At 43.9% G+C, this 13,090-nt stretch overlaps 1 protein-coding gene across 2 annotated transcripts in view; it reads right to left on the reverse strand.

The window, feature by feature from the left end:
* Positions 1-12,017, reverse strand: part of SHROOM4 (shroom family member 4) — a 369,471-nt gene extending 357,454 nt beyond the window's left edge. For both annotated transcript variants that reach the window (XM_053580433.1, XM_053580434.1), the window contains exon 1: positions 11,804-12,017. In XM_053580433.1, coding sequence (XP_053436408.1) covers positions 11,804-11,920 — 117 coding nt within the window. In that variant the 5' untranslated portion in view covers positions 11,921-12,017. The remainder of the gene's footprint in view (positions 1-11,803) is intronic.
* Between the last annotated feature and the right edge of the window lie 1,073 nt (positions 12,018-13,090).

The following is a 13,090-nucleotide window of genomic DNA, read 5'->3' on the forward strand; positions in this document are numbered from 1 at the left end:
TCAGGACATGCAGTGCTTTCATTAACTGAAATGAATGCCCATCTTCCTCCCCAGACTACCTAAATCCTATATATCCTTCATTGCCAAGCTCCAATTCTTCTTCCTTTATCCACAAAATTCAGCCACATCAACAAACAATGAAATCTCTTCCCACCGAATAAATGTTGCTTCTAGATCTTATCCCACCATTTCTGCACTTAAAGCTTTTTATTTCTTGAGTTTGCAGTAAATAATATTGCTCTTCAGCAAAAGTATGATTCATTTGAGAATCTAGGAACCAGGTCTTCTATGGTGGCAATCTCTTGTATTACCCAGTTCAAGGTTAGGGATTTTACAAAGTGCTCAACAAATCCATGTTGACTGGTTGGCTGGTTGATTGATTGATTGAAGGCTTATTTGAGACCTCTTAGGACAGCTAAACAAGGTTTAGCATAGCCTTTCAAAGTGCTGGCTTTTCAGACATTAGTCAGAAATGATGTCTGAGGCCAGGTGCAGTGGCTCATGCCTCTAATTCTAACAATCTGGGAGGCCAAGTTAGGTGGATTGCCTCAGTTCATGAGTTTGAGACTGCCTTGAGTAAGAGCGAGACCATGCCTCTAAAAATAGCTGGATATTGTGGCAGGCGCCTATAATCCCAGTTACTTGGGAGGCTAAGGCAAGGGGATCACTTGAGCCCAAGAATTTGAGGTTGCTGCAAGCTATGATGCCACAGCACTCTATCAAGGGTGACAAAATGACATACTATTTCAAAAAAAAAAGAAGAAGAAGAAATGATGTCTGGTCTTCCAAATTCTGATAGCAACAGACATCACACTAAACGTATCCTGCCATTTGATACAACTCCTAATGATTTGGCAACTTCATACACTTAAATTTTTAGGTTCAAAATTCTGTTGAAAGAATTTCTGTTTAATGAGGAACACTTTTGAATATTCTATTTCTTAAATCACATACATCTCAAATGAGATAAAAGATAAAATCAATCTTCCTCCCTATTGGACAACAGTACAAATGTTATTATTTTAATTTTGCAAATAAGGCAACTGAAATAGAGGGAAATGACCTGCCCAATGTCACACAAATAATGAGTGGCAGGGTTAAAACTATCAGGGGTGTTCTTTTCTGCCACACACTAAAAGAATAAGTGATGTCTTGTCCACACAGTAAATACACAAACACTAACGAAAGCTGATGAGCAAAAGGAAAGGCCTGTGTACACTTTTTGGATATTAAACACGATAGATAAGCAAAATAGTCCTTGAATAATCTGCATGCAAGCCCCCGGCCATAGGTTGGACACCCCTGAAAGTCTTCCAAATCTTAGCTCAGTAACCTTATTAAGAAAATAATATAATTGTGATGGATGTGTTAATCAGTTCAATGTAAGCACTTTACATTGTATATCGAATCAGTACAGTACAGTGAACCCCATAAATGCATCAATGGACACAGTTATGATTTAATAAAAAAATAAAAAAAGAATTGCTTAAGGTAGATCATTGAACAAAATGCTTGAAATATCCTTTACTTGTAAAATAAATAAATAAATAACCAAACAAAAATCTTCCTTTGACACTGATCCCTAAGGGGCAAGTACTGGGAATATTACCAGTTTATGCATTAACTTTTATTTCCTTCCTCTCCCTTCCTTCTTCCCCCTCTTTCTCATTTTTATCTAATTCTCTTTTCTTTCTCTTTCTATCATCTGAGCAAACACAATATTGTAGGAAAAGCGTGGGATTTTGAGTCAGACTGAAGTAAATTTTAATGTCAGCTTTCACTTGTGACTTATAGTCTGTCACTTAATTTCTCAGCCTTGGTTCTTCATTTGTACAGTGGATACATCAATATCTACTTCTAAGAGTTATTAAAATTGCATGAGAATACATGTAAAACACCTAGAAGCAGCAGTATTTGTCACATGATAGGTCTACTACCTCTCTGATCCCACTGTGTCTAGGCCCTGGTCGCCCCTTGGGTTCAAGAAGTTGTTGAGATTCAACCCAAATTACATTGCCTCCAGTGAGGCACAGTTGCACAACTCAAGTGTCCAGATTCTTGCCTAGTCCACTTTTCAGCTTGTTGTCTTTTTTATTTTTATTTATTTATTTATTTATTTTTGAGATAGAAACTCACTTGTCTCCTGGCTAGATTGTAATGGCATCATAGCTCACAGCAATCTCAAACTCCTAGCCTCAGGTGATCCTTCTGTCTCAGTCTCCTGAGTATAGGCATGTGCCACTGCACCCAGCTAGTTTATTATTATTATTATTATTTTATTTTTAGTAAAGATAAGATCTCCCTCTTGCTCAGGCTGGTCTCAAACTCCTGACCTCAAAGCCACCCTCCCACCTCAGCGTCCCAGAGTACTAGATTTATAGGCATGAGGCATGCACCTGAATGACTTTTCAGCCTATTGTCTCGATCCTTCCTGATTGCCAATTTAAATTAACACAGATCTCCAAACTTTCAAGTCCTCTAAAGAACACGAGAGTTAAGCCTCATACTTACTCACTCTCTGAAGCTCACATGTCATAAATCACCCTCTCAGTCACAGATAAGATACCATCCAAAGCTAACTACCTGTAGAAGTTTTCAGGTTTTTATACATATCAAACACAAACAAAAAGAAAGGGAAAACAATAAGGCAGCCCAACAAAGACAAGGATTTAGCTTGTCATCCTCTCATGAGCAAAGATAAGGCTGCAGCCATGAGACTCTAACCCCTTCCAGAATAACTAGTCGAACCAGCTTTACTTCTAGCTGTACCTCATCTCACCTCCAACTTCCTCTCTCAAAAGAAAAATAAGTTTCTGATGGACCGTGAAAGGCAGTATAAGAGAACCATTCAACACTTCCCTGCCAGAGGCTCAGGAAGGAAGAGAGAAGACCAACTAACTAGCTGTTAAGTGGCATTAGGGTGGGGGTCAGAAGACACCACAAAGGGTCTGTCCATCACCGGGCTTAACCCTTGATCCTGTCAAATTAGTCCCACCTCCCACATTCCTCACAGATGTAACATTAAAAGACTTGAGTGAAAGTTAACAGACCATGCCCTCCCTGAGAACATACCAGGAAACAGCCACTCTGGAAAGATAGGAAGTAGGAGTGTGGAGAAAAGCAACATACTATAAGAACTGCCTGCTGTCAGTCAGCATTCATACTTCTAATCCTAGACCAAGCAAGGATCCTGGAACCCTTAGCAACCCTTCAATAAAGCAGGAGCTTGCCCCATGGAAGGTATGAAAAGAAACAGCAGAGTATAGAGAGGCACTAACTTGCCAAGATTAAATTGAACAGAGACTATAAGGAGGGTAACAAAGATCCTGCCCTTCATTGAAACAGGACAGAGAAAAATGCAGTGTTAGAAAACTTTTCTCTGATTCTGCTATAATTTGCTGAGTGTTTTCAAATTTATCAACCTCAACTCTGTGAGTTTCTGTCACCCCCCACAGAAAGCATGGACAAGCCAAAAGGGACAAAGCTAGTATAGCATACTAGAAGGGCCTACTATGACTAAGGAAGAAAAAAAGTTAGGTTTTAGACATTGGGAAAGACAGCCAATGAATGGACAAAGAAGCAATGGTACTTGAATGATATAGTCCAAAATGTAGGTCTCAAGCAACTGGTGTTCATGGGTGGGATGGGGGACCAAAAACTGAACATGAAATAAGACAGCCTAGATGCATGGAAAATGTGTCTCTATAGTTACTAGGCAGTACTCCTTCTGTGACATGGCATAGGCATAAAAGCACATGTAGGTAAAGTCAAACAGGAGGAGTTAGAGCTTACTCTGAGAAATCAAGTCATCTTGATCTTTGCAAAATTCTCAGCCAGGATGGCTATGCGCCCAAGTAAACATGCCAGTGTGATGTGAGAAAGAACGGATCATTCCCTTGCAACACTAATGCATAAGACGATCTTTCCACCTGGCCTATTTATACTGTATGAGGCAAAGGAGTGTAAAGAGACAAACCTCTACATCATGTCAGTCCTTGGAACTATAATCTTTAACCAGGAAAAATAGTATCTCAACTTATTCATTAATTACTTAATTGAAATATGTGGGAAGGGAGACAAAATAGCTCCCTAGAAGCTGAAAAGAAAGTGATCTCAGTACATAACCAATATAAAAAGGTCACTTGTTGATTACAAGATAACTCTCAGGTAAATCTGGGATTCAGTTTCAGAAAGAAATGCAACCACCTATATACTTCTAGTTCCAGCATCAACAGTAAGAGCACCCAAGCACTGATGGTAGTGGAAATACCTAACTGGCCCAGATTTATGAACAGTTGTCTAGAGCACTTGTCCCTAACATATGGATACATTGTTTCTAAAGAATATCTTCTGTATATAAGTAGCTGGAGTTTTGAAGACCATTTCTATAGATAGAATATTATAGGTGATGGTTATGTTGTGTAAGTTAATTATTCATGCACCACAGATTAAATAGGCTTTTACAGAACTGTTCTAAACCTAACCATTATAAAAACATTGTATCAGTGGGGACATGTTTCCTAGACTTCAACACTCTCATCCCTAGACCCCCTCACACTTCAGTAATAATGAAGATTAAACCTTACTCCAAACCACTCCCTGATCAGGGCTTTAGCAGTCAGAAAAGGCATTTTACCAGCTTAGATGATAACTGGTGAATATGGGGACATGAATATGGGGACATGATGGAGGATGAGGCTATGGATACAAGACCTCCATCAGGAGTGACTTGTGTTTGTATTCTAGGTAAAGAAAGAAGGTTACAGAATATAAAGATGACAGAAACAGCAGGCTTTTGCAATCAGAGCCAGTGGGAGTGTACAGGGAGATAAATATCTAACAGGGGATGGGTACAGAGACTGCTGTCTCTGTATTCCTATGTAGAGGCTTTGTAAGTTGCAGATAGTTTGCATGTCACATATGGTTAGCATCTTCAAATTTGGAGACAACTATTTTTTTTCCCAGAGAGGGAAAATTAAGTTCAGAGAGGTAAAAAGGAAAAAAATAATATGGAATTCTGACTTTGACATTATTCATTAAGTGCCATTTCCTTTGATTATACAAATACCTTCTCCGTAACTTGATAATCTTTTTGTATAAACATACATGCTCCCTTAAGTCAATACTATGTCTTCTCCTTCGACTCTCCTTTAACACCTTTAGCAAGGCTAGTCTAGGCTAAGGGCAGGGGCAATTCTAAATAAATTGTAAGAGATGAATTGCCTTTCTCTCAAATCTATTATGTGGCTTTCCCAGATGTCTATGTAGAGACCTTGGGCAGGTATGGCTTAGCAACAGAACAGCTACTTCCACTAAAAGGCTTTGTTTGACACAGGGCCTTGGTATGACATGGCTACAAGAAAGAGATAAAGAGCTCTTCAGCTGTATTTTTTAAAGGAGGGTCATGTTCAATTTTGTAGCTGTGGGCTCCATAATTTTAGAGGAACATGGACACTCTGGAGTACATCCAAAGTGGGAGAAGCCCACAGGAGAGGGAGGCTGGAGCTGAGAACCCATAAGGAACAGTTGAAAGAGTTAGGGCTTCTTAGTCTAGACCAGTGAGACAAAGGGAGATAATCTTTGTTTTCAGATCTCCCAAGAGCTGTCCTAAGACAGAGATAGCACCCTTGTTCAGTGTGGCCCCACAAGGTAGCACCAGGTGGAGGAAGAATGTTACAACTCAACATAAGGAAATACTGTCTATAGTCAGAAATTTCCTACAATGCAATAGACAGATAGGCTTAGAAAGAAGGTAATGAGCTCCCCCATGCCTATTGGAGAACAAGCACAGGGATACCACATAAGAGTCCTGTTAAATAGTTCAGATGAAGACTAGGTGACTTCCTTTCCTCACTCTGAGATCCTGTGATTCTAGGTCTCCCCCAAGAAAATAATTAGTCTAGCAGCCCTGATAAGGAGTGGAGGGGTGAGCAATGAGAGCAACCCTTCACATAATCTCCACTGTTCTTCATTAACTTTTCTCAGATGGGTCAGCATCTTTTTTCCCCTAGTTCTGAAGAAGCCTAGCTATAAAATCTGTGATGTTCCCTTCAGATAATCACTTCATAACCACCAATCTCAAGTCTGAGTCTCTCTTTTGTCTTTAAAGAAATTCCTGGGCAGGGGGGTTGAGGAGAATAAGGGGGAAAACCATTTTAATTTTTTTAATGGGCATTGCTCAAGTGTCTTCCAGGTACAGTTGAATTATTTTCTTTGAGGTTTTAGAGAGAGAAAACCCTCTAACAGGCTTGGCCTTTTTCACTTCAGGGTGCATATGTATGGATCTCAACAGGATACCAGGTATGTAATGACAGCCCAGCAGGGCCAAAAGTGGTGTGTGCCCAAAGCTCATCCAAGGGTTACCAGACATACCACCACCCTTCTTGCTCTACCTCCCTCCACCCTTCTTTGTATCTCTCTGGATAGATTCCTATCCCATGCCCCTAAATGCCCTCTACTTTCTGGGAGAGAACAGCAGTGAAAGAACTGAGATTGTAGGCATCTTTGCTGATTCTACAGGCAGATATGAGGAGTGTATTCACATAAGTAATCAGACTGGACTAAGTTCCTAATAAGCATACCCTATGAAGGTCCCTTCGTGATTACCATGTCCTGGCCTTGGGGTGGCCTAGCCTGTTACACAGCTAAGGACGTTTCACAGAAACTATCATGGCTAATATATACATAATACTTACCTTTGCTCTAAACAAAAACTCAAAATCATAACCAAATTTACTGCTAGCCACAAGACGACTGTTGGGCCCTGCCATGTGCCTGAGGCCTAGTGCAACTTCCCGATCTTGACTAGAAGTAGATCCATCGAGCTACTTCCGCGTAGCAATGACTCAGCAAGGCCCGGCCTGAAACTGCCTCTACCTAGATACAGCCAACGTGGCATCATGCCATTGGTCCAACCCTGTTACCACCCATCACACAACCTCAGTCCCCGCCTCCTTTCCCCGCCCCTTCCACACGCCCTATATAAGCGGCTGCTTGTCGCAATAAAGTTGAGTTCCTGCTTTGACAGACTCCTGGCTCCCTGTGTTGCTGTTCGGGCCGTCGACGCTCACCATCCCGCTCAGCCCCTGGGACAAGATCGGGCTGGCCCCATCTTCCCTCAACTGCGACTGCCGGAGGAACCGGCAGACAACCTCAATTTGACTTACCCAGGTCCTCTTGAAGTTTGAACTGCTTTCATGTACTTTTAGAAATAAGGTTGGAGTAGGGATGGGAGAGGAGTTAAAAACAGAGAGCACGTTTTGCCATTTTCTGAGGCTAAGGACAGCAGAGTTTGCCCAATTCATTCTCAGACCATCTGTTGTAACAGAGATGGGGCAGGCAAGCCTACCCTCATTCTCCAAATAGACACCTGGATCTAGAGAGGGTAAAATGATACAGTGACATCAGTGTACATTAAATGGAGGGAGACAAAGCTTCTTTCTTCTCCAGGCTACTCTTCAACCCCACCCAACTTTGTTTCAGGCCAGTAACTAGCCCCTATTTGCTTCACTGTGCTCATAGAAACATTCACCAAAAATGGGTTAGGAAAAGGACAAATATATAGGATGAGCCTATCTAATGCCCTGTCTTGTCTTCCACCCCAATTTTCCTTCTTCATGTTTTCCTGCATCCCCACCCCACACTGGTCTCCACCCTTTCTTTTCTCCACCTTCAGTCAACCTCAGGGCATATTTCCAAGAACTTGAAATGACTACAGGAACCTCATGCTACACGTTCAGCAAATATCTCTCTCTCTCTCTCTCTCTCTCTCTCTCTCACACACACACACACACACACACACACACACACACACACACACACCCCCCCCACATCATAGCATGATACCACCTGAATCTTTGAGGTCTCTGAGAGGCCCTATATGATGCAAAAACATTGGTGCCAGTACCTTGGAAAAGTCACCCATACCCAAAGAGGAACTTTTTCCAAGCAGGGAGTCAGCTTCATGAATAACTATTTACACTGTAGAGGGGGGACCTACCAGATAACAAAATAGATACATTTGATTAAAAGAGAGTCCTCATTTCAATCAGATGTCCCCTCCACCCCAACTCAATTTGGTAGTATAAGATGCTTACCAAAGGAAATAATAACACCAAGGTCATAGACTCCATTCCCTTTTTTTACTTGCTATGATTCCCCTGGGAATACCGCAATGTATGAAAAAATCATGAGCCATCCCTTAACACTTAGAATAATCAATCATATTATTTTAGCAATGAGTCTCACTATGTTGCCCACACTAGACTGAAGTGACTGTTCACAGGCACAATCATAGGGCACTATAGCCTCAAATTCCTAGGCTCAAGGAATTTTCCCGCCTCAGCCTCCCAAGTAGCTGGGACTACAGGTGCCACACCTGGCAACGGTATTTTTTTTATTTTAATTTTCTCTTTCTTTGCCATTTGATTTTCAGGGAAAGATTATACAAGTCTCCATAAATCAAGCAGCTGAATTCCCCACATTCAGGGAAATCATAGGAGCCAGCAGGAATTGATTTCCCCAACCCAATCATTTCCTGGCCCAAAGGTTCTTCCACAACAAATACGAGCTAGACTTCTACACTGTAGCCCTCTTCTCCAACTAATCATTTTTTTCAAATTTCTCCACTCCCTAGATAGCTCGATTTGTTCCACAAGATATTTTCAAGCATGTATGACAACACCATCTAAGACCCAAATCACTTTTTATTTTCCTATAACACCAAGAGAAATTCTCTGGAATTTTCCACCATGGTCTTGAACCTTACCTCTGTCTCTGCCTGACCTGTGATCACAAGTGATTTAGAGTCACCAAAGTAGTCCTCTCTTACTTTCTGAGTCCAGGCACCATTAGGGTATACATACAACCCAGTCATCACCTTCTGTAGAATTACAGGCTGGCATGGAAAGGGTCACTGTGGTAGGAGGCTGATAAAACTGGCTACCTTCTGAAAGGTTATTACTCTGTGCTCCTTTAAAAATTACAGTATTAGCTGAAGAATCTGGAAACTTTCTGAGTAGCAGAAATACAGCGGGCCTGCCATTGACTTACCATATGGTAGAACTAGGCAAATCGCTGAATACATCATAGCCTCAGTTTTTCCATCAGTTTCTGCACAATCTTCCCTCCTTGTCCCACAGTGTGGTTATCAGAGGCTAATGAAATGAGGGATGTGGAGGCACACAGTAAACAGTAATACAATATGCAAATGAAATAAAGCCTCATTTCCTCACTCTGCAGCAACACTTCTGAGGAGAAGTAAGCTACAACTAGAATAAAGGACTGGCCATTAGACTGTTATAATGTCATTTAAAGATCAACAAATGTGAACCTCATTTTAGACATGAAGCTGTCTAGGCCCAGGCAGGCAAGTGATGTAACCAGGATTCCAGAACTAGAGACTGAAAAACAAGGATTAGAACACAAGTCTTCAATCTGCCAATCCAATTTTCCTTCTACTCCCTGCTACCCCATCCCCACAAACATATTCAAGGAAGGCTGTTCACAAGGAGAGAGCTGTATTATTCTGAAGCATAAAAGGAAATAACACAATAAAAAATTAAAAAGGAATTAATGCAGTATACCCAAGAGTGTTCTGTCAAGCAAAAGAAATATATAGACAACAATTGCATTTATAAAATACTATTGTCCCTTTATATAGTGTTGGGGCTAATCAGGTTGTAACCAGCTTTTACTGTAGGAGCAACAGGAGAAATGGTTTTACCCTCTGCATACCCAAATGTAACAATGAGCCTTCATATAAATAGGGGTCAACTGTACATTCAGTGGAAAGGGAATTGTTAAAAGGTACCCTGCCTCTCAACAAGGCACTTCCTCAACAGCTTGGCCAAGGAAACCCTCAACTACCCTCAAATAATCCCCCAGCCAGACCACAAATTGCTGGCTGCCCCATACTCAGTAACACACCCTGCCATGCTCACACTGGCTCACAAAATAATCCACAGCAGTGGTCACATTCCTATGGTAGGGAGTGAGAAGTGGTCACATTCTCATGGTAATATATTCTTTCACAAGCACTATTTGAGTGCCTCTCAGGATGGGTCAGCTCTGTGCAAAGTTGAAAAATGACCTCTCCAAAGCAAGTTGTCTAGGCTGTCTATGGAAATTCTGTGAGCAGTGTGAGGAGAAAAAGGAAGGGAGGAAATCGCCAGACCATGGAGAGCTTCATATCCCATTGTGACCTTGGTGGAAAGAGGGGGGATGAGAAGGAGGTTGATTAGAAAAACTCCTGAAGGCCAGGATTTCCCTCCCAGAGGGGTTGTTTCAGAGTGTTGTTTTTTTTTTTTTTTTAAAGGAAATTATTCTCTCCAGAGAAGACTGGAGGGAGGGTACCTTAGGAGAGAGTGTGATGGGTGGATTATAAAGGCATCTCAGGCTGACAAGTATGGAGCAAAGGGTACTGAATGAAGATCAGGGCTCGTTTGGGGAGACTAAAGATCCAAGAGGTCCCTGCTGCCCCTCCCCAAAAGGTTGACTCAGACAGCTCAAACTGCTTGGTAAACTCCATAGTAATACCCTAGAGTTGCTAAGAGTGTGAGCTTTAAGGCCTGAAGGACTTCTACACTGAAAGTTAACCAGCAGCTCCAATGCAAGACAAAAGCAGTACAGGTTAGTGAGTGTGGGGATGTGGGTTGGGGTGGGGAGGACATTCATTGAAGTCCCTGCTGAGACCCGACTGAAGTTAAAAAGTCAAAAGAAAAAAAATAGTGACATTTGTTCCCCGCTAAGAAGCAACATCTATCTCCAGCCTGAACCCACATCTACAACCTCAACGGCCATTTGAGTGGGTTGAAAGGAGTAGAGCTATTTGGATTTGAGTATTTAGGAGAAACAACAACAAAAAGAGATAAAGTTCATGAGGTTCCTTCATTTAGCAATCTGGCACCTCAAGGTGGGTCGTCCCACAAGTCACGTTTCCCGGTAATAGCCCCAGCCGCACCCACCCTTCACCCCTCTGGGGGTGGCTTGCTTTGGGGGAACGAATGCTCAGAGAGTTCCTCTCTCCAGTCCTCCGCTGAAACTTGGCTTCCAGCAGATCACAACCTCCTAAAACAAACAAACCCTGGCTGAGGCAGCGGCGGCAGCTCCAGCACAGCTGCGCTCAACGGCGAAAAAGTTTCCTCCACTCTTCTCAACGTGCAGGAAATCTCGCCGGCGCAGGAGCAGGACTGCGAGGAAGGTAAAGGCCGAGCCGAACCCACCGCAGCAGCAACGCGCTGAGAGCTGAATGGATGTGCGCGCGTCCAGCCCCGGGAAGTGAGGCTGGCGAAAGCCACCAGGGCTTCATCTCTGGTTCCACACCGGCCCCTAGTCCTGCAACCTGCCCGGGAGGGATGGCCTGCTGGTCAATGGAGGGGCCAGCGCTATCCAAGAAAGCTGGCAAGCCTCGTTGCCTGTCCCTTCAGTCCTTTACTGTTTCTGGGAGCGCAGGGGCCTCCAAGGAGAAATCCCCAACAGCCACCACTTCCTCTAGCCCAAACTAAGGGGCGTAGCTGCACTGATGTGGGGGAGCAAAGGCCGCCCCACTACCTCCGAGGGTGTGTCTGCCTGCAAGGCTCTAGCGGAGGTTCAGTCACGCTCCCCACTCCGTGTTCCAGCTACCCTTAGGGGGTGTCTGCGCCTGGTCTGGTGGCAAGACTCCTCCGTGCTCCTCAGAGGAGCTTTCATCCCTAGCCCTGGCCAAGTTTCAAAGTTGGTCTGAGGGCCCTGTCCCGCGGCAGCCTGGGCACCCGCTTGCCCATTCAAAGTTGGGTGCCTTTAGGATAGGGCCACCAGTTCTTACCTTAGACACTGTGAGCGGCTCGCAATGTTCCAGACCCCCCTTAAGGGTGAAGCCCCAGGGCGCCCCCCCTTGCAGCTGCACAGGGACGTACTGGAAATACCCAGGCTGGTTCTCCATCCTGGGCTCCGCTGAGGCGCCGCCGGGATCCTTTTCCGCCGGGGCTACATTGCCTCCACCCCCAGCAGTTCCACCACCATCTCCCTCCAGTACTATGCCACCCTGCACCGCCCTGCTCCGCCTACTCTCCCTGCTGGGGACGGGCAGCAAGCTAGCGCAGGGAGGAAATGACACGGAGCTGGAGAAAGGGCGAAGAGGGGGGGAAGGAGAAGAAAAAAAAGGAAAAAAGAAGAGGCGGAGGGATAGCGCGTAATGGACAAGAAAACGGAGCAATGGGGAGGGGCAGTCACTAGGACCTCGCCTATAGGAGCGCTGGGGAATGAACCAGGCGAGGCCTCTCATCAACTGTTACATTGTTTCATTCAAGGAAGCCCCCTCTTTGGTCCTCCCCTCCGCTGCGGAGTTCCCCGCCCCTAGAGCCAACCCAGGCAAGGGGAGGTGAAAGTCGTTAGGCCCGCGTGGCCGAGGAGGCTGAAACACTGGTTTGCTGATTAGTGTGTTCGTGTTTATCTGACTGCCTTTTTCTTCTGAAGGTCTGGAGAACCGGGTCCTGGGAGGGTTAAAAGGCTGATAATTTGTGGACCCTGCCCAGAGGGGAGGAAAGTAATGTAAGCAGGCCAGCAAACACAGTGGGGCTGTGTGTGTTGGCTGCTCTATGTGTACACGCTAGGTGTGTGGGGTCATAAACATTGCCCCAAAGCATAGTTTAAATAAAGAAGCACTTGAGAATGCCCCCTACCCAGGCTTAGCTGCACCCTGGCTCAGTGCTGGCATCTATGGGTAACACTGCGTTTGTGTACGTTCCAGTCATCTGGAATTCCTAGCACGGCCTTGCCCTTGCCCCACGGAGATGACCAAGCCAGGAATCAGCACACTTTATGAATAGTAGTAACGTCTCTAAACAAACCTACATGAAAGAGCATCCATTGATAAACTGGCCAATTAATAATACTGTTCTTTGGAGAAGAATTGGCTTTTAGATGAGGTCCTGAATATCCCTGTTCATCTTTTCAATTTAGGCCAGTAGTTTAGGCGCTGGGCTTTTAAAACAGACCACATGAACAGCCATAATAATAGTCCTGAAAAGCGAATTTGTTACTGAATCTTATGCTGATTTCTTAGGCTTTACCTCGGCAGGTTATTGTCCCTCTCTGAGGTGTTTTCTCTGGA

Source organism: Nycticebus coucang, chromosome X (assembly GCF_027406575.1).
Source record: "Nycticebus coucang isolate mNycCou1 chromosome X, mNycCou1.pri, whole genome shotgun sequence".
Classification (NCBI taxonomy): Eukaryota; Metazoa; Chordata; class Mammalia; order Primates; family Lorisidae; genus Nycticebus; species Nycticebus coucang.